This window comes from Rana temporaria, chromosome 8 (genome assembly GCF_905171775.1).
Source record: "Rana temporaria chromosome 8, aRanTem1.1, whole genome shotgun sequence".
In the NCBI taxonomy this organism is placed as follows: domain Eukaryota; kingdom Metazoa; phylum Chordata; class Amphibia; order Anura; family Ranidae; genus Rana; species Rana temporaria.
Genome location: NC_053496.1, coordinates 13,050,298 through 13,074,135, shown reverse-complemented (window position 1 = coordinate 13,074,135; position 23,838 = coordinate 13,050,298). Strand labels below are relative to the sequence as shown.

The 23,838-nt window shown below is 46.1% G+C and overlaps 1 protein-coding gene across 2 annotated transcripts in view; it reads right to left on the bottom strand.

Moving 5' to 3' along the window:
• The window catches only part of LOC120946684 (ovostatin homolog), a 217,593-nt gene that overhangs the window by 1,676 nt on the left and 192,079 nt on the right, over positions 1 to 23,838 (bottom strand). For both annotated transcript variants that reach the window (XM_040361310.1, XM_040361311.1), the window contains 5 exons: positions 23,572 to 23,699; positions 16,336 to 16,426; positions 11,939 to 11,998; positions 7,203 to 7,302; positions 2,097 to 2,152 (listed from right to left, as the gene is read on the bottom strand). In XM_040361310.1, the coding sequence (XP_040217244.1) occupies positions 2,097 to 2,152; positions 7,203 to 7,302; positions 11,939 to 11,998; positions 16,336 to 16,426; positions 23,572 to 23,699 (435 nt within the window). The remainder of the gene's footprint in view (positions 1 to 2,096; positions 2,153 to 7,202; positions 7,303 to 11,938; positions 11,999 to 16,335; positions 16,427 to 23,571; positions 23,700 to 23,838) is intronic.

Here is a 23,838-nt window from a genome sequence, read left to right as displayed (position 1 = left end):
TTCCTGTGTTTTGACCCGGCATCACCCGAACCTGCTCCTTGACTTCCGCCTGCCTACCTGACTCCGTTTCTGTCTGATGTTCCTGTACTTTGCTGCCCGTCTGTGTACCGAACCCGGCCTGTGTCCCATCTCTTCCTCTGCCTCTCGTCTCGGAACCTACTCTGCCCAGCTGTTGATGACCCTGATTCCTGCCAAGGCCCAGCCAGCGCCATCTACGGCATCGGCCCTTGTGCCACTCTGTGTCCTTCACTCCCTGTCATCACTACCAGGGGTGTTGGACAGGAGGTGCAAGAGAAGCCCCCTCTACAGCTCGATCTCCACCAGGTACGTGACATTTGGACTCTTCTCATCCGTTATTAGGACTTATGCCGCGTACACACCATCACTTTTTGTAATAGAAAAAAAAACGACATTTTTAAAAACGTCATTTAAAATGACCGTGTGTGGGGGGAAAACGTCATTTTATGTCTTCTGAAAAACGACAAAAAAAAAATTCGAACATGCTTCAATTTTTTGTGTCGTTTTTCAAAACGTCGTTTTTTGTGTCATTTAAAATGATAGTGTGTGGGCAAAACGACGTTTAAAACGACGTTTTTAAACCCGCGCATGCTCAGAAGCAAGTTATGAAGCGAGCTTCAATGGAAAAGAGTGCTGAACGTAATCGCGCTTTGCTAGAGCATTTTGAAAAAACGATGGTGTGTAGGCAACGTCGTTTTTTAAAATGAAGTTTCAAAAACGTTGTTTTATTACATGATTTAAAACGTTGTTTTATTTCATCACAAAAAACAACCGTGTGTACGCGGCATTAGAATTGTATTAATTTATTTGTTATTTTTTTCACTTTATGATGTTTTGACATCCATTTATTGTGTTATAGCACGTATTTGTTTTTTTACAGACTAGTGCTATTTATTTAGTTTATGTATGTCACCTGGTTTATATCGCTGCGGTCCTCATTTTACATGGTATTGCATATTTTAGCATGGTATATCCTCCTTTTTTACAAAACATACTCGGACTTTATATGGCTCATGCCCCGGGATATTAGAACTGAACATATAAAAAGAAATGTACAAAATCTCCATGACAAAACTGTAGATCTATTGATACAATGTATAGAGGGGCGCACTGACCATTCGGCCACTCGGGCACTGCCCGAGGGCCCCATGCCACTAGGGAGCCCCATTAGGGTTGCCATCCTCAGTAAAACCAGGGACAGTATGTAAAAATCCCAAGATTATAGCTGCCCCACCTCTCCCGTACCTTTTCATTGTGTGTATGTGTATTGTGTGTATGTATACTGCATGTGTGTGTACTGTGTGGCCCCATAATCTCCTATTGCCCGGGGGCCCCATAATCTCCTATTGCCCGGGGGCCCCATAATCTCCTATTGCCCGGGGGCCCCATAATCTCCTATTGCCCAGGGGCCCCATGAGTTGTCAGTCCGCCCCTGAGGCTCTGTTCACACCTAGGCGTATATACGCCTGAAGCGCAACGCCGCAGCAGCCCCTAAGACGCTGGAGGGATGATTTTACATTGCCCTCTATGGAGATGGTTCACATCTCCACGCCGAACGCCGTACGCCTGCCGCCTGAAAACAAGTCCCGGACTTTTTCAGGCGGCTTTCGGCGTTCGGCATAGGAGATGTGGACCTGGGGGTAAGCTGCATTCACAATCGCGGCGTTTTGTCGCCGCAAATCGCGGTACAAAACGCCGCAATTCGCGGGACAAAAGGCCGCGATTAGGTACGCCAAGGTGTGAATGCAGCCTTAATGTATAGGCAACTATTTGACTTTAAACGTAAAAGTCAAGCTTAGCCCCACACCCCTTTACCCCATAAGTCTCCTCCTTGGTCAAGGATGCCACCTGTTATGTTAAAAGACCAATAGAAAGCATAAGAGGAAGGAAGGGGTGGAGCCAGGCTAGAATTTTACAGGAAAAGTATAGAATGCGGGTGCCTCTATCTCTGGTTGTTTCGATGAAGAACTCAATCGGCTAGAAAAATCGAGAACCCAATGGTGACTTTCCCACTTCCTTCAAAGTAAAAATAAATCTATTTGGTTTTTAACTGCTATATAAATAAATAAAATACAAACCTCTATCTCAGGTTCACTGGCACATGGATGCGTGTATCTTGCACCTCCCACCTCCCCTAGAATCAGAGATAATAAACAAGGTTTGAGAAATGGTGGCAGGTTGAAGGTCTAAGACAAAGGAGAATTAAATTGATGACTTGCCACTGACAGACAGGTGTACTGCCCAGAGAGATAGGAGATAAGACATGCGTTTGTCGTCTGATGCATTAAAACTAAACCCACCCAATCCTAACGGGCCGTAGATGGATCAAACTTTTTTTCTGGTTCAGCAGGGACCGTCCAAATTTCGATCCTACCTTTTGCCAGAAGTCAATTTAATTGAAGGCCCCTTGACCAGCCCTGCACTAAGGAAAGGGAAAAAACCTTGGGAAAAACCCTAGGAAAACACTGCGCTATCTAGTGAAGAGCATATATTGAAATATGATGAGGTGACAAAGCAGCTAGTACCTATTGCTCAAAATACCTAAAGCAAAAAAATACATACAAAAAGAAGGTACAGCGCTAATTAATATGTGAAATTTCAAAAATGTGTGAACAAAATGAAAAAAGATGAATACCAAAAGAATGAATATTCAATATAATGAAGTGATAAAGATGGAAGTGATAATAAAAATATATATATATAACAGTCCATAAAGTGTCCAATAGTGAGAAAACGAAGTTGATAATCTTCCACCAAAAGAAAACACCAGTGTGGTAAAAATCCAATCTGCTTACCAGATCCACTGACCGTTTGTTACAGCGGTCAGTTGAGCCCAGAGAAATTTATAGTCCTCTCAAGCAGACTAATATCCAGCAGGTGAAAAGGAGGGGAGAATCAAATCGGCAGCTTCAAAATCCAATGAATGAGAAATGAACGCTCATATGATTAGGGAAAAAAAAGGGAAGAACAAAGATGCTCCATGGTGAAGTACTGCGAGTAAAAAGGTCTTTAATGTAAAGTATTTCACTTATAATTCAGTAGAAGTAGAATGGCTTGTGAATAAACACAGCGTGTGCAGTCAATCGAATCCTAACAGCTGTTCTCCGTGTGTGTGGCTCTCTTCCGTACAGGCGATGACGAGCTGCGCATTGGTCACTCCTACGTCCGTTTCGTCGTAAGACGTCGTCGGGGATGGACCCCCGACGACGTCTTACGACGAAACGGACGTAGGAGTGACCAATGCGCAGCTCGTCATCGCCTGTATTCATTCTTTTGGTATTCATCTTTTTTCATTTTGTTCACACATTTTTGAAATTTCACATATTAATTAGCGCTGTACCTTCTTTTTGTAACTAAGGAAAGGGAGCCTTGACTGCTGGATGCTTGGCAACCAAGTGGGGCGTCAACATAATTAGGGAGTCGGAGTGGCTCCGCTGGGCTTGGCCACAATGGCACGAGGTGAGGGAGTGGGGCCAGAACTCTAGAAAAGGGCTATGCAGAGCACGTCCCACTTCTTCCGAAGAAGTTGACGTCACAAGAGTTGATCACCCACCAGCCCATTGGGTGTTGTTCGTCACAGCTTCCTTGGTGGGTTTTACCTGGCCAGCAATTGGCATGACTGCATGGGCTAAGCCCTCAAGTTGAATTATGGGGTCAGTCTAATGCCTGTCTTGCACTGATGGTGGAGACAGGCCTCTTAGACTAGACAGTTTGTTTAGAGATGCTCACGGTGTAACCGTGACTGGCATGTTTTTTTTTTAGATTTGAATTTTGTTATACCGGTATTTTTCAATAAAGCTGTGGCCTTGCCCACTTCCAACTTTAAATGGTCTATGTGTAATTATTGGGGGGCAAGGTTGGTTATGGTTTAATTAAGGACTATTACTATTAGAAGCAAGTATTATTATTTGCCCATTTTCTTTGTCCCTGGTTTTTATTGGTCAGTTCAGAGGGGCCATGACATAGGCATTGCCTATATAGAATTACTATTAGCTGGATTCAGGTAGGAGAGCCTAACGTTAGGCAGGCGTAGCGTATCGCATATATGCTACGCCGCCGTAAGTTAGAGAGGCAAGTGCTGTATTCACAAAGCACTTGGGGCCATCTTCAGGTACAATTGCGGCGGCACAACGTAACCCGTTTACGTTACACCGCCGCAAGTTTACAGTGTTAGTGCCTGATCCACAAAGCACTTACCTGTAAACTTGTGGCGGTGTATCGTAAACACGTCCGGCGCAAGCCCGCCCAATTCAAATGGGGCGTGTACCATTTAAATTAGGCGCGCTCCCGCGCCAGACGTTCTGCGCATGCTCCGTTCGCAAATTTTCCCGACGTGCTTTGCGCGAAATTACGGCGGCGCGACGTGTTTGTGAATCGCGACGTGCGTAACGTACTCACGCCGGGAAAAAAAAAATTCAAAATCGACGCGGGAACGACGGCCATACTTTAACATGGCTGGTGTAAAGTTAAGCAATGAAAAAGATTGCTTAACTTTGCGACGGGAAACTAAGACTTGCGCCGACGTAACGAACGCGAAAACCGTTGTGGATCGCCGTAACTGCTAATTTGCATACCCGACGCTGGAAAACGACGCAAACCCAGCGGCGGCCGAGGTACTGCATCCTAAGATCATACGGTGTAAGACAATTACGCCTGTCGGATCTTAGGGCTATCTATGCGGAACTGGTTCTATGAATCAGTCGCATAGATACTCTGAGAGATACTACGGCGTTTCAGAGAAACGCCGTTGTATCTCTTCTGTGAATCTGGCCCTTCCATCCTAAGTTAGGGCGGCGTAGCATAAATGTGCCGGCCTAAGCGCGCCTAATTCAAATTGTGAAGAGGTGGGCGTGTTTTATGCTAATGAATCGTGACCTGACGTGATTGACGTTTTTTTTTGCGAATGGCGCATGCTCCGTCCGTGGACATATCCCAGTGCGCATGCTCCAAATTATGCCGCAAAGACTTATTGGTTTCGACGTGAACGTAAATTACGCCCAGCCCCATTCACAGATGACTTACGCAAACGACGTACACATTTTAAAATTCGACGCGGGTCCGACGTCCATACTTAACATTGGCTGCGCCATCTTTTTGGTGGAATAACTTTAGGCCTGGAAAAGCCTTACGTAAACGGCGTATCTTTACTGCGATGGCCAGGCGTACGTTCGTGAATAGGCGTATCTCGGTGATTTACATATTTCTAGGCGTAAATCAGCGTACACGCCCCTAGCGGCCAGCGTAAATATGCAGTTAAAATACGACGGCGTAAGAGACTTACGCCGGTCGTATTTTAGCAACATTTAAGCGCATCTCAGTTTGAGCATACGCTTAATGTTACGACGGAGCGGATTCGGAGTTACGACGGCGTATCTACTGATACGCCCGTCGTAAGTTTCCTGAATCTGGCTATCTGTCTGCTTGTAGGTATAGGCTAGACATGTGCAGAACGAAAAAATGTGTTTTAGTTTTTGTTTTAAATTTGTTTAATCCTTTTTTGGAATTCGTTTTGTTTGTTCGAATCGATTTGAATTTTCAAAATTTAGAATTTGGATCGATTCGAAAAGGTTTTCGAAATCAATTTTCGGAAAGTTGACTTTCCAAAGAGAATAAAATAGAATAGAAAAAAAAATGAAATAGAAAAGAATGTAACAGAAAATTAAAGAATATAATATGATCGAGTAAAACAGAACAAAATAGGGTAGAAAATAAAAAAATAATAAATAATAAAAAATAAAGAGTAGCATTAAATAGAAATATTATAAACATTGTCTGAAATTTGAATAGAATAGTATAGAATTTAAAAAAAGAATAGAATAGAAATATTATAACCATTTTCAAAAATTCTAATGGAATCTATTTGAATAGAAGAGAATATAATAGAATCGAAAAAAAATCAGAATAGAATGGATATAACCATGTTCCTATTCAAATCGAGTCTTCTTTTCTATTCAAATGTATTCTATTTGAATTTCTGTAAATGGTTATATTCTATTATATTGGTTTTTTTTTATACTATTCTGTTATTTTCTATTCTAATGTATTCTTTTCAAATAGGAATTGATTCAATTTGAATTTTGGGAAATGGTTATATTCTATGCCTTTTTTTTTTTTATTGTATTCTTGTTCGGTTTTATTATTTTCTATTCAAATGTATTCTATTTGAATTTTGGTAAATGCTTAAATTCTATTATAATGTTTTTTTCTATACAATTCTGTTATTTTCTATTCTATTCTTTTCAAATAAGAATTGATTCTATTTGAATTTTGGGAAATGGTTATATTCTTTCTATGCCTTTTTTTTGTTTATTGTATTTTTTCTATTTGTTCTATTCTATTATAAATCTCAGCAAATGGTTATATTCTTTCTATTCTATTGCTTTTTCTATACTATTCTGTTATTTTATATTCTATTCTAATATATTGTTTTAAATTCTATTCAAATTGATTATATTTGAATTTTGGGAAATGGTTATATTCGTTCTATTATATACTAGTCTATTGCTTTTTTTTCTATTATATTATAGTCTATTCTATTCTTTTCTTATGTGTTCACATTTATTCTATTTGAAACTTGAATTTCAGAAGATGGTTATATTCTATGTTGTTTTATTCTATTTGTTTCTATTATATTGTAGTCTATTCTGTTCTTTTTATTTATTATTCTTTTTTGCTCTGTTTTACTCTATTATTTTACTTTCTGTTATATTCTTTTCTATTCATTTGTTTCTAATATATTCCTTATTTTCTATTCTATTTTATTCTCTTTGGAAATTAGAAAACTTTTTAAATTAAAAAACTACAGTGGCACCTTGGATTATGAGCATAATCCATTCCAGGAGAATGCTCGTAATCCAAAGCGAGGTTCCCCATTGAAGTCAATGGAAACGAAAATAATTTGTTCCGCATTGATTTCAATGGCATGCAATACCGCATGCGGCCAGAGGTTGGGGGGGGGGGGGCACCGGAGAGCCTTGTAAACACTCGGTAAGGGCCAAGGACACCTCGGCTGAACTCGGGAACAGAGCATTTCAGAGATTTTCCAAGCATTTCCGAACAGCTCCGAATGGCCCCGATCGGCGCCGTTCAGCTCTGCTCGGCTCCGGCGCCCTCCCACCTCAGGCCAAGGTATTGCCCCATGCAGACTTGATACCCGTATATTAGTTAGAATTCTCTGACATTACCTGTTTCTAAAGCTTCTACTACAACGGAGGCTGCCATTAAGGTCGAGGCCTTGTTCTGCAAGTATGTTGTCATAGTGAACTTAGTTTCTGTGCCACTGACCTAAAAGAAAAAGAAATGTAATATATAGTTGGAAAAAAAATGATACCTCAGTCACACTCAATACCTTAACTTGGGTAATCTACATGGGCAAAGTACAGGTTCACTTTAAAGTGGAGTTCCACCCATAAATATAACATTACATCAGTAGTTTTAAAAAAAATTCATTAGTCCTTTAAGAATTTTTTTTTTTTTTTTAGATGCCTTCAAAGTGTTGTTGCTAGGCAGAATAGTTAATCTTCCCTCTTCCTGCACCTAGGTGCTTAACCTACACCGCACAGACTCCTGGGAATGTAGTGGGTGTAACTTTCCAGGAGTCTGTGCACTCCCCAGTCTCGAAGAATCATGTGACTTGGACAGTACAGGTGCTGAAACCTGATCTGAAACCTATTACACTGCTTGTGCAGCACTGAGCATGTGCAAGATCTGCAAGGCTGAAATCCAGGAAGTCATACAGTCTGGCTTCATGATGCCCACACTTAAGATGGCCCCAGTCAATTTCTATTTTATAAAGTCTCTAAATGCTGTAACAACCTAACAAAACGGACCTTAGTTACAGACTAACTTTACTAGACTACATTAAGCTTGTGTATTACAGGGGTATTTATATTTAAAAAGTGAAATTGTGGCCGGAACTCCGCTTTAAGATGTGCTTTGTATGTTTGAAATGCACATATTTAAAGTGTTATTAAACCCAGTAATATAAAAAAAATCAAATTCGCACCCCCCCCCCCCCCCACAAGTGTCACAGCTTATTAATTTTTTTACATTAAAATACTGCCCCTATATACCTTTTTGGCTGATCTGCATACCACGGTCCCGTAAAAAAACTTCAGGGTGTGTCCAGGTAGAAGGAGATTTCCACTATAGCCTGTGTCCTCATGCTGTTATGGGAGGTCCATCACATGTTGATCCATCAATCAACATGTGACACCCCACCCGCTGTGTTCCTTTTTTTTTTTTTGTTACTGGGCATGGTGGAGTGTCAGGAAAGGGTTCACCTGTTGGTGGCGCTGTCGGTCCTGTGGATCACAGTACCGGTTTCCACCAGCGGGTGTCTTCTAACAGCCAGGATCTGTAGTAAGGGGGTTTCAACTGCTGGCAGCACTGTTAGATCCATGGGCCGTAGTACCGGTGTCCACCAGCGGTCGCTTTCCAGCTGTCAGGAAAGACGTCTGCAGAGTACAGCTGCTGTCCCCCGGCGCACACCTGTGCGCGGGCGCCAACCAAGGACGCTCAGAACGGCCGCTTCTGCAAATGAGCATGCGCATGCACGTGCGCTCACCTGTCACCGGAACTGTCACCAGTCGGGCCTATTTAAACAGAGCTTTGACACTGACTTATTGCTGCTTGGTCTACAGCGTTTACCTGAAATCTTGATACCTGTGTGACTCCTGATACCTTCCCGGCTTACTCCCTGTCTATGCTCCTGCCTGCTGTTCTGTACCTGATCTGCCTGTCTGTTGCCAAAACCTGCCTGTGACCCGACTATGCTCCCGCCTGCTGTTCTGTACCTGATATGCCTGTTTGTTGCCAAAACCTGCCTGTGACCCGACTACGCTCCCGCCTGCTGTTCTGTACCTGATCTGCCTGTCTGTTGCCAAAAGCCTGTCTGTGACCCGACTATGCTCCCGCCTGCTGTTCTGTACCTGTACTGCTTGTCTGTTGCCAAAACCTGCCTGTGACCCGACTATGCTCCTGACTGCTGTTCTGTACCTGATCTGCCTGTCTGTTGCCAAAACCTGCCTGTGACCCGACTATGCTCCCGCCTGCTGTTCTGTACCTGATCTGCCTGTCTGTTGCCAAAAGCCTGCCTGTGACCCGACTATGCTCCTGCCTGCTGTTCTGTACCTGATCTGCCTGTCTGTTGCCAAAAGCCTGCCTGTGACCCGACTACGCTCCGGCCTGCTGTTCTGTACCTGATCTGCCTGTCTGTTGCCAAAAGCCTGCCTGTGACCCGACTACGCTCCCGCCTGCTGTTCGGTACCTGATCTGCCTGTCTGTTGCCAAAACCTGCCTGTGACCCGACTATGCTCCCGCCTGCTGTTCTGTACCTGATCTGCCTGTTTGTTGCCAAAATCCTGCCTGTGACCCGACTACACTCCCGCCTGCTGTTCTGTACCTGATCTGCCTGTTTGTTGCCAAAACCTGCTTGTGACCCGACTACGCTCCCGCCTGCTGTTCTGTACCTGATCTGCCTGTCTGTTGCCAAAACCTGCCTGTGACCCGACTATGCTCCCGCCTGCTGTTCTGTACCTGATCTGCCTGTCTATTGCCAAAACCTGCCTGTGACCCGACTATGCACCTGCCTACTGTTATACCTGATCCGCCTGTCTGTTGTCTACCCGGCTCGTCTGAACCTGCTTCCTGCTGTGCATCCCAGCCGGCCATCTGCCAAGTCTGCCAGTCTATCTGCCATCTCACCCGCCTGCTACCAGCCAAGTCCGGCTTCCTGCCTGTGAGTTCCTGGTTACTACCTGCACAGACTTCAGGACTGATCCTAGGCACTCTTACCCCGCCGTGCTCCAGCGCCAGCTGTCTCACTATCAGCAGGCCTCGAGAGGCTTTCCTCCACACGTCAGGCTCACCCACTAGGTACGTGACACCAGCAGTGTGGAGCCGACATTATCTCCTGCTATCAGGCATCACCTGAGCCTGATTGCAGGAGATGTATATAAATACCTGGCAACACACACAAGTTGCCTTGGTATCGTCCTTGTGCCCTCACCTGCAAGCCCGTTACCCGATCCTGATCCTGAGCCTTTCCTGATCCTGTCCCTCCTGTGTTCCTGTTCCCTTACTTACCTGCTCTGATCTCATCTACCTTCTCCCTCTTCTATCTTGTATCTGGCCCTATCTGCTGATCTCCCATGTATGACCCTGGCTTGGCTATGTTTTATGATCCTGGTATTCCCCATCTCTTGTATATACTTGTTTGTTATTTGTGGGTCACTGTTTGGTTGTTGGTTGTTGTACACCGTTTTGCATTGGAGGTGTTTGTATATTATCACTAATCTTAAAGTGGTTGTAAACCCTCCCCCTGAAGTTACACCTACAGGTAAGCCTCGATTAAGGCTTACCTGTAGGTGTTTGCAATATCTCCTAAACCTACACGTTTAGGAGATATTTGCTGTGATTGGCCGCTGTCTAAGACAGGTATCTGCACCCCCCTCCCCCCTGAAAGGTGCCAAATATGACACCGGAGGGGGGGTTTCCGATGAGCGGAAGTTCTCCTTTAGGGTGGAGCTCCGCTTTAATAAACATCTTTTTCACCTTACATACGTTTGGTTTCCACTGTTGCAGTCCACACACAGTTCTGGTCACACCTGTTACTGACAAGGAGGAAGGAGGGAATGGGCTGTCATTCAGGATCTGTATTCACGCCCACATGTGTGATGTCATACCATGTGACCTGGCTAGCTCAGCTTAAGACAGGAAATGTTCTCTCCAGCAATGAGACCAAACTGAGCATGTGCAGGGGGACCACTCTGATTGTGTATTATCTGGACTTGCCAAGAGTGACCCTGCAGGAGGGGGGGAGGATCTGCACCTACAGGATCAAAGAGCCTTTTTACACAATACAGAGTATTAACCCCTTAAGTTCCACAGTGAGTATAACAAGCATGCTATTCTGCATGTACAGACAGATTTTACTGTTGTGGGTTTAGTAAAACACTTTACGTTCAGTCCCCTGAGGTACTTAAGCCTTGGCCCAAACCACCTCCTAGCCCAGCCAGGCATATCTTGTACGTGTAGGCAGGTCTACTTTCTCCACTGCAGGTGGCACCCAACCACAGCAGCATGGGAGGAGAAGGGGAAAGCAAGAGGTACACGTTTCCTCTATGCTGTTACTTGCCCTGAATGTTTCCCGTAGGGCGCCTTCCCACAGGGTGTGATGTGAATCACTGGGTTCTGTATTAACCAATTTTGTTCTCTACACCCGAAGTCTGTGTAATTACTTCTGCAGTCTACTTTTTCCACTGCAGGTGGCACCCAACCGCAGCAGCATGGCAGGAGAAGGGGAAAGCAAGAGGTACATGGTTCCTCTATGGTTTCCTGGGTCACTGGAGAAGCTACCTGATTGGATGCTGCGGCCCCATGTGACTCTAACAGCCACCTTGGGTCAGGCAGAGCCTATTTAAGTCCCTGGCTCCCAGGCTTGGCACGCATTTAGCGTGTGGGTAGTGCAGGGACAGGTCATTCATCTGACAAAAACAGTCATTGGTGGCAGGGAGAGGTTCCAGGCGAGTAGGAAAAGGATAGACACACGTCATTCTACCGGAAGATCTCCCCATTTGGGTCCAGACTGACCAGGCCGCATTCCGTCGCTCAAGACAGACGCTGATGGCTCAACTGAGACCTGCTTTGCTACACAGTGCTGTTACTTGCCCTGAATGTTCCACGTCGGGCGCCTTCCCACAGGGTGTGATGTGAATTACTGGGTTCTGTATTAACCAATTTTGTTCTCTACACCCGGAGTCTGTGTAATTACTTCCACCCCACCATTCTGCACCTGCCTACATACTGTCATCGCTGGCATTTACCAAAGGGAGGATGGGTGCAGTTCTATATAGGACAATGTTGGAGAAAAAGTTTACACTAATAATGATCCGACAGAGAGGAGAGGATTTTCACTTACTGAGTATAAATAGAAGAGAACTTTGTTGCCATCCATTCTATAATCTGCGATGTTTTCAAACTAGAAAAAAATTCAATGGAAAAGATGTAAGAGTGACCCACCTTGACTTCATGTTGACGTATTTTAAAATTATGAAATTACTTCCCTCTACATCATTATAGCATTAAACATATAAACAATATACCGTATAAATGGGCGACCGCTCCATAGGGCAACGGGGGGCAATTGACCCCCCCCCTGGAAAATTGAGAAGGTGTTGAAGAGTTTTGTGGCGGCAGGCTGTCTCAACGGTCCCGGGCTGGATGTCACACAGGCACAGCAAGCAGAGTGAAGTCACCCCCTCCACTGTTTATGTGTACACAGGGGGAGGGAACCTGCTGTGAGCGGTGATGGCTGATCTGAGGTACTGAATGGGATGGGGGGAGGGGGGTCCATCTGTGCTGAAGGGGGGGTCTGTACTGAAGGGGGGGTCTGTGCTAAAGGGGAGGTCCATCTGTGCTGAAGGGGGGTCTGTACATTCTCTAGGCTATATTTATATGGGCATGGAGTGAAGATGAATTATCTCAAGAGCTATTTCAAACTGCCAGCTGGCCGCATTATCGGTAAAGCGCCGCTAAAAAGTGACGCTTTACCATCGTTTTAGCTGCGCTATTCGGCGGCTAGTGGGGCACGTTTAATCCCAGCTAGCGTTTGAAGAAATGGTTAAATGCGACTGTGTATCGCCGCTGCCAAAGCGCCCCTCCCTGAAAAGATTTCAGCGGACGCCCATGACCATGACTCGGCTTGTACTCGAGTCACCTTTTTGCGCCTGATCTCCCGGACTTTGGTGACCCGGTACCGGTGCCAACCTTAGCACACATATAACCCCTCTCTTCCTCTACAAGTGTGCAAAGTTTGTTGTCCGGGGGACCTACGGCTGGGGAGCACCGATTTTTCAAAGCCGGGCGCCCCTTCCATAGACTCCCATGTTAAACGGTCATTTCTATGGTGACTTTGGGGACCCGGTACCGGCAGTTCGTAGGTCCCCTGGACACTTGGCACACACGTAGCCCAATTTCTTCTGTACAAGTGTACAAAGTTTGTTGTCTGGAGGACCTATGGCTGGGGAGCACCGATTTTTCAAACCCGGGCACCCCTTCTATATACTCCCATGTTAAACGTCAGTCTAGGCATGGGCACAGTGAGGCATGGGCACAGTGAGGTATGCACATGGACACAGTGAGGCACAGTGAGGCATGCAGATGGACACCCTAGGCTTATACTCGAGTCAATACGTTTGCATTTTTTTTGTGGTCAAATTAGGTGCCTCGGCTTATATTCGGGTCGGCTTATACTCGAGTATATACGGTACTTTACTGCTTTCAGGTTTCTTCAACCAGGATTGATCCTCTTCATCCACCAGCAGTATGAAGGTAGGTGCCAACCATTTTAATGATACACTATGGGCCAGATCCACGTAGCGCATCGTAATTTTAGGCAGGCGTAGCGTATCGTAGTAACTCTACGCCGCCGCAACTTTGAGAGGCAAGTGCTGTATTCACAAAGCACTTGCCTCTAAAGTTACGGTGGCGTAGCGTAAATCTGCCGGCGTAAGGACGCGGAATTCAAATCATAAAGATGTGGGCCTGTTTTATGTTAATTTTACTTGACCCCACGTAAATGACGTATTTTTTGAACGGCGCATGCGCCGTCCGTGGGGGTATCCCAGCGCGCATGCTCCAAATTAACCCGCAGCAAGCCAATGCTTTTGACGTGAGCGTAATTCTACGCAAAGCCCTATTCGCGAACGTTTTACGCAAACGACGGAAAATTCGACACTGGCCCGACGTCCATACTTAAAACATTGCGTACACCTCATATAACAGAAAAAAGCCTTACAGAAACGACGTAAAAAAAATGCGCCGGCCGGACGTACGTTTGTGGATTGGCGTATCTAGCTAATTTGCATACTCGACACGGAAATCGACGGAAGCGCCACCTTGCGGCCAGCGTAAATATGCACCTTAGATCCGACGGCGTACTAAGACGTACGCCAGTCGGATCTAGCCCAGCTTCAGGCGTATCTTGTTTTGTGGATACAAAACAAAGATATGCCGGAGCATCCTAGAAGTACGTGGCGTATCAATAGATACGCCGACGTAACTGCTTCGTGGATCTGGCCCATAATGTTTACTGTGTAGCTGGTGTGTGGCCTGTTAAGGTTCTCGTAGCAAGGGGATAGTTTAGCCTAATGCCGCGTACACACCATCGTTTTCTGCGAAGGAAAAATGCGACGCTTTATGTGCTTTAAAAAAACGTCATTTTTCAAACTTCAATTTGAACAATGACGTAGCATACACACCATCGCTTTTTCACAACGCTCTAGCACAGCGCAGTTCCGTCAATCACGCACGACGTCACTATAAAGGGTCGTTTCCATGCGGAAGACGGCCTCTTTTGCTGATATCGTGTTGCTGCGTGTTAGTAAAAGTTTGGTGAGATACGATTCGTGATTTTCAGTGACTGTGCTTTAAATTTCGTTTTCTTGTCTATAAGCTGAAAAACACCTTAACGAATGTGCTGATTCCATTCTGAACAGTCGTTTTACATGAATGAGCGCTGCCGTCTCCTAACTTGCTTCTGAGCATGCGCGGGCTTAAATCGACGTTTTTACGTACACACGGTCAATGTTTAGAACACAGAAAACGACGTCGGCCAAAAACGACACATAAAATTGAAGCATGCTTCAATTTTTTTCTGTCGTTTTTTAGAAGACATAAAACGACGTTTTTGCCCACACACGGTCAATTAAATTGACGTTTTTGAAAATGACGTTTTTTTCCATCGCAGAAAACGATGGTGTGTACGCGGCATAAGGGTGTGGGTCTCTAGGGCTCTCTTGCTTGGAAGATGGAAGGAGAGGGGCAAGCCCTTGGTGGGATCCTGAGCAGGGTCATCTTTAACGTTGATTGGAACCTGGGCAAAAAAAAAATCTTGCAATCTGCAATTTTGCTCTCCACCTGCTCCGAGACATACAATAAATATCAGTTAGACCTAAAATCAGTTTATTGTATCAGATCAGGCAGTGATTGCGATTGGTTGCCAGAGGTTACAGCATATCATTACCACTTGCTGACTGGTTGCTAGAGGTTACAGCACACATTACTTACTGACTAGAGGTTATAGCACATTATTTCTTCTTGTTGATTGGTTGCTAGAGATTACTGTACAGTAATACTTCTAACTGATTGGTTGCTAGAGGTTACAGCACATCATCAATTCACTGCAGAGGGGCATGATATACATATGAATGCCACCGCTATTTACATATGAATGCTCCTGTTATTTACATATGAATGCTCATGTTATTTACATATGAATGACGGTAATTTACATGTAAACACAGGGGGCCAAATTCTTGTAGAATCCGCGGCGGCGTAGCGTAAGCCATTTACACTACGCCGCCGCAAATTACTGGAGCAAGTGCCGTATTCTCCAAGCACTTGCTCCGTAATTTGCGGCGGCGTAGTGTAAATGGGCCGGCGTAAGGCCGCGTAATTCAAAGGGGGCGGCCTGTATTTAAATTAAGCGCGCCCCCGCGCCGATTAAACTGCGCATGCACCGGGAAAAATAGCCCAGTGCGCATGCTCCAGCTCACGACGGAAAACGTCAATGACGCCGACGTGAGCGTCATTGACGTAAAGTCGTATTCGCAGACGACTTAGGAAAACGACGTAAACGACGGAAAAAGCCGACGCTGACCCGACGCCATATTTAACATGGCATACGAAGGACCTTCGTAAACTTGACCCTCATATAGCAGGGGCAAGTTTACCCTTACGCTCGGACCGTTTTCATCGGATATGTCCGCTCGGAGATTTGGGTCTGATGGTTGTACACACCATCAAACCAAAATTCCTGCGGACAGACAGTGCGGTGACGTGGCGGCGACGTGGCGGCGACCATGACGCCGCGACGTGCGCGCACCAGGAAGTTTAATGCTTCCACGCATGTTTAGAATCACTTCGACGCATGCGTGGGATTTCGGGCCAGCGGACATGTCCGATGAGTCGTACTGACCATCGGACATGTCCGACGGACAGGCTTCCAGCGGACAAGTTTCTTAGCATACTAAGAAACTTTTGTCTGCTGGAAACCTGTCCGCTAGGCCGGGAAACTGTCCGGTCGGCCCTACACACGACCGAACATGTCCGTGGAATCCAATGGACCAGTTTCAGCGGACATGTTCGGTCGTGTGTACAAGGCCTAACAGACAAAAAAAACCCCAGCAACGCATTTAAACTGCTATTTAAGTCGGCCCCCAAATATTTTGCTCAGTCAGCGTATATCCAATGCTTGTTTCAGTCAGTGCTTCTCAAACTTTTTAGATCTAAAAACCCCCAAAATTTTAGACTTACCCGTTTTATTGAACTTAAGTCAGGCTGATATCCAGTCATTAAGCTCACAGTCACAATAACATCGCCACTCTCCACTCTATCTCCTTTGTATCTGAAATGGGAAAATTCAATTTTGTAAGTCTGGAAAAATGTAATATACGAGGGCCGTGCCAAAAGTGATGCAAAAAAGGGTATTACTTTTTTTATGAACTAACATGGGTCGATCAAATTTCATATGTTGGTAGAGTAAAGCCCTGTACACACGATCGGATATCTGATGGAATCTAATCCGATGGATTTTTTCATCGGATATCCGATGAAGCTGACTTTCATCAGTCTTGCCTACACACCATCGGTTAAAAATCCAATCGTGTCCAACGCGGTGATGTAAAACACAACGACGTGCTGAGAAAAATGAAGTTCAATGCTTCCGAGAATGCGTCGACTTGATTCTGAGCATGCGTGGATTTTTGACCGATGGATTTCCCCACAGACGATCGTTTTTTTCTATCATTTTTTTTAACCACTTAAAGCGGTGGTTCCGCGGGATATCGTTTTTTTTTTTCTGGTCTAATCCCCAGCTCTTACCTTTAAGCCTGCACTAACAGGGTGTCCCACTCCTTAAGCCGTGCTATGCGCTGTTTTTCTTTATATTATATTTTTGATCCCGAGGCGATGGACGTTTCCATCTTACCTGTGGGCATACTGAAGCCGACAGGGTCTTCTTCCGGGAGAGGGCGAATGCTGGCCTCCCAGCATTCACCGCTCGCTCCCGTGCATTGTGCAGTGTTGACGGCGAGCGTCGCCGTCAACACTGCATGGTTGCCATAACAACGGCCGGCGTAAGAAGTTCACGCCCCGTTGTGCCGAGATGTCGCGCGATTAGAGTACAGCGCGTCGACAGAGGAGTGCCACAATTCGAGTGACAGGACGGGGGAGAATGGACTTACACGCCCATTCCCCGCGGGGGATTTTGATTGACAGGTCGTAAATACGACCTGGAAACGGGTAAGTAGCAGCGCATTTGCATAGAGAGGATGTTATTAAACAGGGTGAACCACCGCTTTAAGGACCTTGGCTGTTTTTCAGATTTGTAGGTAGATTCAGATAAGCCGACCTAACTCTGAATCTGCACCGACCTATGTTTAAGTGCAGTGGCGAATGCGTCCGTAGGGACGCAGGAGCGCCGCCCCCTCTGGCTGTATTCATACACTGTATGAATCTGTATATTTTCGCCGCTGCCGCCCACTATTCAGCTGGCCGGAAGTTGAGCCCCGGTCAGCTGAATAGCGGCAGCTGACTGGCTGTGTGGAAGTGCCTATCAGGGCCAGCGGCTGTAGTCCTGAGGCTGTAGTCGGCTTCCTGAAGCTCATCCTCGGGACGTACCAGCCGTACGTCCGAGGATAAGACTGACAGGCGTCTCAGCCAATCAGATACCTCGGTTGTGGTAGCAGCTGCTGCCGTTACCGAGATATCCATCTTTAAAAAAAACGACGTATGTGTACATGAGCAGGTCCTTAAGTGGTTAACCATAAGAAAAATTTAAAACAGTTTCTATTTTTTTTTACCGATGGATAAAAAAACAATAGGACCCCACACACGATTGGTTCGTCCGATGAAACCGGTCCATCGGTCCGTTTTCATCAGATGAACCGATCGTGTGTACAGGGCTTAACTTTTTTCCTTTTCATTGCAGGTAAAAATTGCTGTCATTGAGTTCCTGACAAAGGAGTGGTGAAGACTTTCCAACATCCACAGAAGGCTACAGAATGGAGATGACCTCATTGACAAGCAAAATGTCTAGTCATTGGTAAAGCTTTTCTATGGTGTCATCTTCTCCATAAACATTCTGGCCCAGATTCACAAAGCACTTACGGCGACGTATAACAAGTTACTCCGACGTTAGTGCAAATGTGCGCCGCCGTATCTGTGTGCAAGACCCACAAACAGACATGCGCCTAAAACCAGGCTACACCCCACCGACGTAGCTTGCTCACGCCGGCGTAGGGTGGGCACAAATTTAGGCTGGGCGCATGGTGCCGCACCCATTGATTAGCCATTCAAATATGCAAATGAGGGAAATGAGGGAAATACGGCGATTCACGAACGTGCGTGTGCTCGGCGCATGCTACGCGAAATGCGCGTAAGTTTTACGCCCAGCGTAAAGTCATTCCCCATAAAGGAGGTGCAACCCGGCAACAGACAGGCACAGGTCTGCACCAGGGAACACAAGCCGGCGTATTGTGCGTTGGACGTGTGTCTGGCTGGGCGTACGTTATGTTCACGGCGTACGCCGTGATCCGAGGTAGCTTAGGTAGTTTTGCCGGCGTGGTTGTGAACAGGCGCATGGGGGTGCGTCCACGTCACGGCGCATGCGCAGTTCGTGATACGTACCTGTCTGGCGCTTGGCCCATCATTTGCATGGGGTCACGCCTCATTTGCATGGGTTCACGCCCATTTTTATCTATGCCGACGTGCGCCTTCGAAACCCACGCCACGCTGGCGCAGCATTGGGAGCACTGGCTTGCTGAATGCAATGCTTGCCTCTCTGCGCTGCGTTGGCGTAGTGCAGTGTTTCTCAACTCCAGTCCTCGGGGCGCACCAACAGGTCTTGTTTTCAGGCTTTCCATTATTGTGCACAGGTGATTTGATCAGTTTCACTGCCTTAGTAATTACCACAGCAGTTTGATCTGAGGGAAATCCTGAAAACATGACCTGTTGGTGCGCCCCGAGGACTGGAGTTGAGAAACACTGGCGTAGTGTACAGTGTTTGCTCTACGGCGGCGTAATGTGCGCCCTGCTCTCTGTGAATCTGGGCCTCTGTAGTTTTCTGTGGATGTTGGACAGCTTGCACGCCATTGCTTCTGCTTGGAATCCATGATTTACCAGCAATGATAAATAAGAACTAAAGACGAAGAGTTATGCCGCGTACACACGATCGGAAATTTCGACAAGAAAACTGTGGATTTTTTTCAGATGGAATGTTTGCTAAAAACTTATGTTCCATACAAACGGTCACACAAAATTCCGACTGTCTGAAAAATTTCCCCCCAAAAAAATCGAACATGCTCTATTTGAGCATGTTCGATTTTTTTGGGGGGAAATTTTTCAGAAACCAAAAAATGCTCTGAAGCCCACACACGATCATTTTAAATGACATTTTTAAAAAACTACGATTTTTACAACCCGAAAAATTATCGTGTGTACACGGCATTAGTACATTATTGCCGCGTACACACAGTTGGAATTTCCATCAAGAAAAGTTCGATGTGAGCTTTTGGTCGGAAATTCTGACTGTGTGTGTAGGCTCCATCGGACTTTTTCTGTTGGATATTCCAACAACAAAAATTTGAGAGCTGGTTCTCAATTTTTCCGACAAGAAAAGTTCCTGTATGCACAAGAGACCACGCATGCTCCGGAATCAAGTCGACGCATGCTCGGAAGCATTAAACTTCTTGACAGTCGGAATTTTGTGTGACCGTTTGTATGGAACATAAGTTTTTAGCAAACATTCCGTCTGAAAAAAATCCACGGTTTTCTTGTCGAAATTTCCGATCGTGTGTACGCGGCATAACTCTTCGTCTTTAGTTCTTATTTATCATTGCTGGTAAATCATGGATTCCAAGCAGAAGCAATGGCGTGCAAGCTGTCCAACATCCACAGAAAACTACAGAGGCCCAGATTCACAGAGAGCAGGGCGCACATTACGCCGCCGTAGAGCAAACACTGTACACTACGCCAACGCAGCGCAGAGAGCGCAGCACGACGTTTTGAACTATGTTGTTTTTCGGTTTGTAAAAAATGATCGTCGCTAGTCTAGTTTCCCGTCGCAATTTTAGTCGTCGTTTGACCTGCCCTAACTTTAGTCAGCACACGTATGTTCTGTATAAAGTATGGCCGTCGTTCCCGCGTCGAAATTTAAAAAAAATTTGGTCTTGCGTAAAACGTCCGGGAATACGAAAGTACGCTACGCACGTCGTCGCCGTTCGAAAAAATTACGTCACTTCACGCAAAGCACGGCGGGAATTTCAAAACGGAGCATGCGCAGTAGGTCCGGCGCGGGAGCGCGCCTAATTTAAATGGCACACGCCCCTTTGAATTACGCGGGCTTACGCCGGAGGCTGCCAGCGTAAGTTTTCACGCAAGTGCTTGGTGAATCAGGCACTTGCGATGAAAACTTGCAGCGGTGTAACGTATCTACGATACAGATTCTACGATACGTTACGCCGCCGCTATTCTACGTGAATCTGGCCCGTTGTTTTTTACGAGCCGAAAAATGATCGTGTGTACGCGGCATAACACTTAAAATTTGAACAACCCATGTAAGCAAATAAAAAAAGTTATGTTTTTTCATTACTTTTGGTACAGCCCTCGCAATACACGTGAGGAGCAATTAAAGGAAGATGTGGTCAGACAAGTAACCAGCTGTATTTAAAGCGGTAGTTCACCCTCTCGTACTTGATGTTACCATCGAGACAGGCATTGTAGCGCGAGCTACAGTATGCCTGTCCCGATTTTTTTAACCCCGTACTCACCTCGTAGTCGTCCATCGTAGATTTCGGCTCCCGCGGGGAATGGGCGTGCCTATGGAGAGGGAGGATGATTGACGGCCGGCCCTGGCACGTCACTCTCCCCGAAGACAGCCGGAGTAGGTCTCGGCTCTTCACGGCGCGTGCGCACAGGCTATGCGCACGCGTCGTGAAGACCAAGCCTTTTTCGGCTATTTCCGGAGAAGCGTGACGCGCCAGAGCCGGCCGTCAATCATCCTCCGTCTCCAGAGGCACGCCCATTCCCCGGTATCTTCGATGGACGACTACAAGGTGAGTATGGGGGGAAAAAATTTGGGACAGGCATACTGTAGCTCGCGCTACAATGCCTGATTTAAAGGTAAAAGAAATTTTTTTTTTTTTTTTCCTGTCGATAGGGTGAACCCCCGCTTTAAAGTGTGTGTGTGTATGTGTATATATATATATACATATATATATATATATATATATATATATATATATATATATATATATATACACCTTAAATATATTTTTGCAGTATATTTGGTAAAAAATCATGAACCCGTTACAAAGTTTCTTACCTAGACATCCAACCAGTAATGGCGCATCCTGATGCGGGCTGGCAAAAACTAAGACGCAGCCTTTCAATTAGTAGAAAGCAGAAATGCCTGCCTGCTGTTCAAGCTCCTCCCGTTGGCTGTATGACTGCCTATCGGATAGACTTAGGGCTAGATTTAGAGAGAAGATACGCCGGCGTATCTCCAGATACGCCGTCGTATCTCTGAGTCCGGCCGGTCGTATCTATGCGCCTGATTCTTAGAATCAGTTACACATAGATTTCTCTAAGATCCGACCGGCGTAAGTGTTTTACACCGTCGTATCTTAGGCTGCATTCTTACGCTGGCCACTAGGTGGCGTTCCCGTAGTGGTCAGCGTAGAGTATGCAAATTGCATACTAACGCCGATTCACAACCGTACGCGCGCCCCTACGTACGCAGTTTACGTTGTTTACGTTCGTCGGGTTCCGCGTAAGGCTGCCCATGCTATTAGCAGGGGCAGCCAATGCTAAGTATACCCGTCTTTCCCGCGTCACGATGTTTAAAAATTACGTAATTTGCGTAAGTGAATCGTGAATGGCGCTGGACACCATTTACGTTCACGTTGAAGCAAATGACGTCCTTGCGACGTCATTTGCCGCAATGCACATCGGGAAAGTTTCCCGACGGAGCATGCGCACTACGTTCGGCGCGGGAACGTGCCTAATTTAAATGATCCACGCCCCCTACGGGATCATTTAAATGACGCGCCCTTACGCCGGGCATTTTTAAGGAGCGCCCGCGCAAATTACGTAGCTACTGCTTCATGAATGAAGCATAGCACACGTAATTTACGGAGGCACAGCGTTAAAACGGTACGCTGCGCCTCCGTAAGAGGCCGCAATTCGTACCTGAATCCACCCCACTGCTCTTAATATCAAGGCAGTGGCTGATTGTAGATTGTGGGCCTTCAGGACTACCCTGAAGCTTAGGTGGAGGATTTGTGGCCATTAGGTTCCTTCTTCCCCTGCCTTGTGGTGGGGGGGGGGATTTCTCTTAGAACCCCTCAACTAGTATTTGTTGGTCAGCTTCAACTGATCATGAGGAGAGGGGTCTACCAGGCTTTTTTGGTGAGTGATTATGTGTTTATGTGTATTGTTACAGTATTCTTTTACTGAGATCCAAGGTCCTGATGAAGCATGGTTTCTGACCAGGGGCGGCCGTGCATTGTGGGCGCACGAGCGCTGCCTCCCTATCCATGCGCCCCTTTCAGAACGCCGAGAGCATGAATTACTATGGCAGTGATAGGCAGGGGGTGTGTATTTTGAAGCGCCTGATTAGAGCCTCTGGCTCTAATGGGCTTCAAAATAGGGTGGGCTTGGGGCGCAGAGCACTTCGCCCCGATCCCACCCTGTTGTGTGACGATACTGAATTAATTTTCTCTATTTTCACACTAACGTTTCTCCCTGGCAATCAGGAGGCAGGTCATTAGACCTGTTTCCCGATTAGCCAAAGCATCAGGCGATCATATTGGATGCCTATCGCTTAGGAGCAACAGGAAAAAGACACACGGCGGCGGGAGTAGCAGACACTGGAGCCGCTGCCCACATCCCATCCCGGAAGAGGACACCACAGCACGCCAGCCCTAGATCAGGAAGGTCACGCCGTCCTCCTTGGGGGGGTTGATGTCAGTGTCAAACTGCGGTACGGTATGTGGAGGGTGGCTGGTGTGTGTCATGCCAAAGATTTCCGGGGGGGGGGGGGGTGCTGCTGTCAGTGCCGCCCCCCACCAGCCGCTGGTTGTAATTCCATTGTCCACCAGCGGGTGTCTTCTAGTAGCCAGCAGACCCCAGCAATCAGTTTCCACCTGATTCTGGCTGCTGGGAGGGTATTTAGGTCCTTTCCTAGTAAGTGCCTCTGTTTGCCTAGATCCTGCTCTTGCTTCCTGCCCTAGTCAGGTATTTTTTCACTGGATTAACTTATATTTTCATGTTTTCTGTACTGGTGTTTGGAAAAATTTCCTTTCACTGTAAATACATTTCACTTAAAGCATACACCGTCTGGTCCCAGTTTTTTTGAGTGTAGCCACACAGATCTGGCCACCTCTGCTGCTGATTCCTGACCCCAACTTTCTCCCAACCCTCACTTGTACAGACCCTGATAAGGGGGAATTGGAGAGGCCCTTGAAACGTGTTGTTTGTTCACAGAGGTACCTGATAGTAATGGTAACATCGACCTTTTTTGCCACCCCACCGAAGCAATTCATTGCTGTTGCCTGGGCAGCCACGTCAAAAGCAGAATGTTCTTCTTTAGGGATCTGTATGTAGTAGGTAGTCGTAAACTAAAAAGGAAAAGAACAAGAAGGAATGAGAATGGGAGAGAGAGGGTGAGGGAAATAGAAAAAGGGGGAGAAATTATTAATTATTATTATTATTATACAGGATTTATATAGCGCCAACAGTTTGTAAGAGATAAAGGAG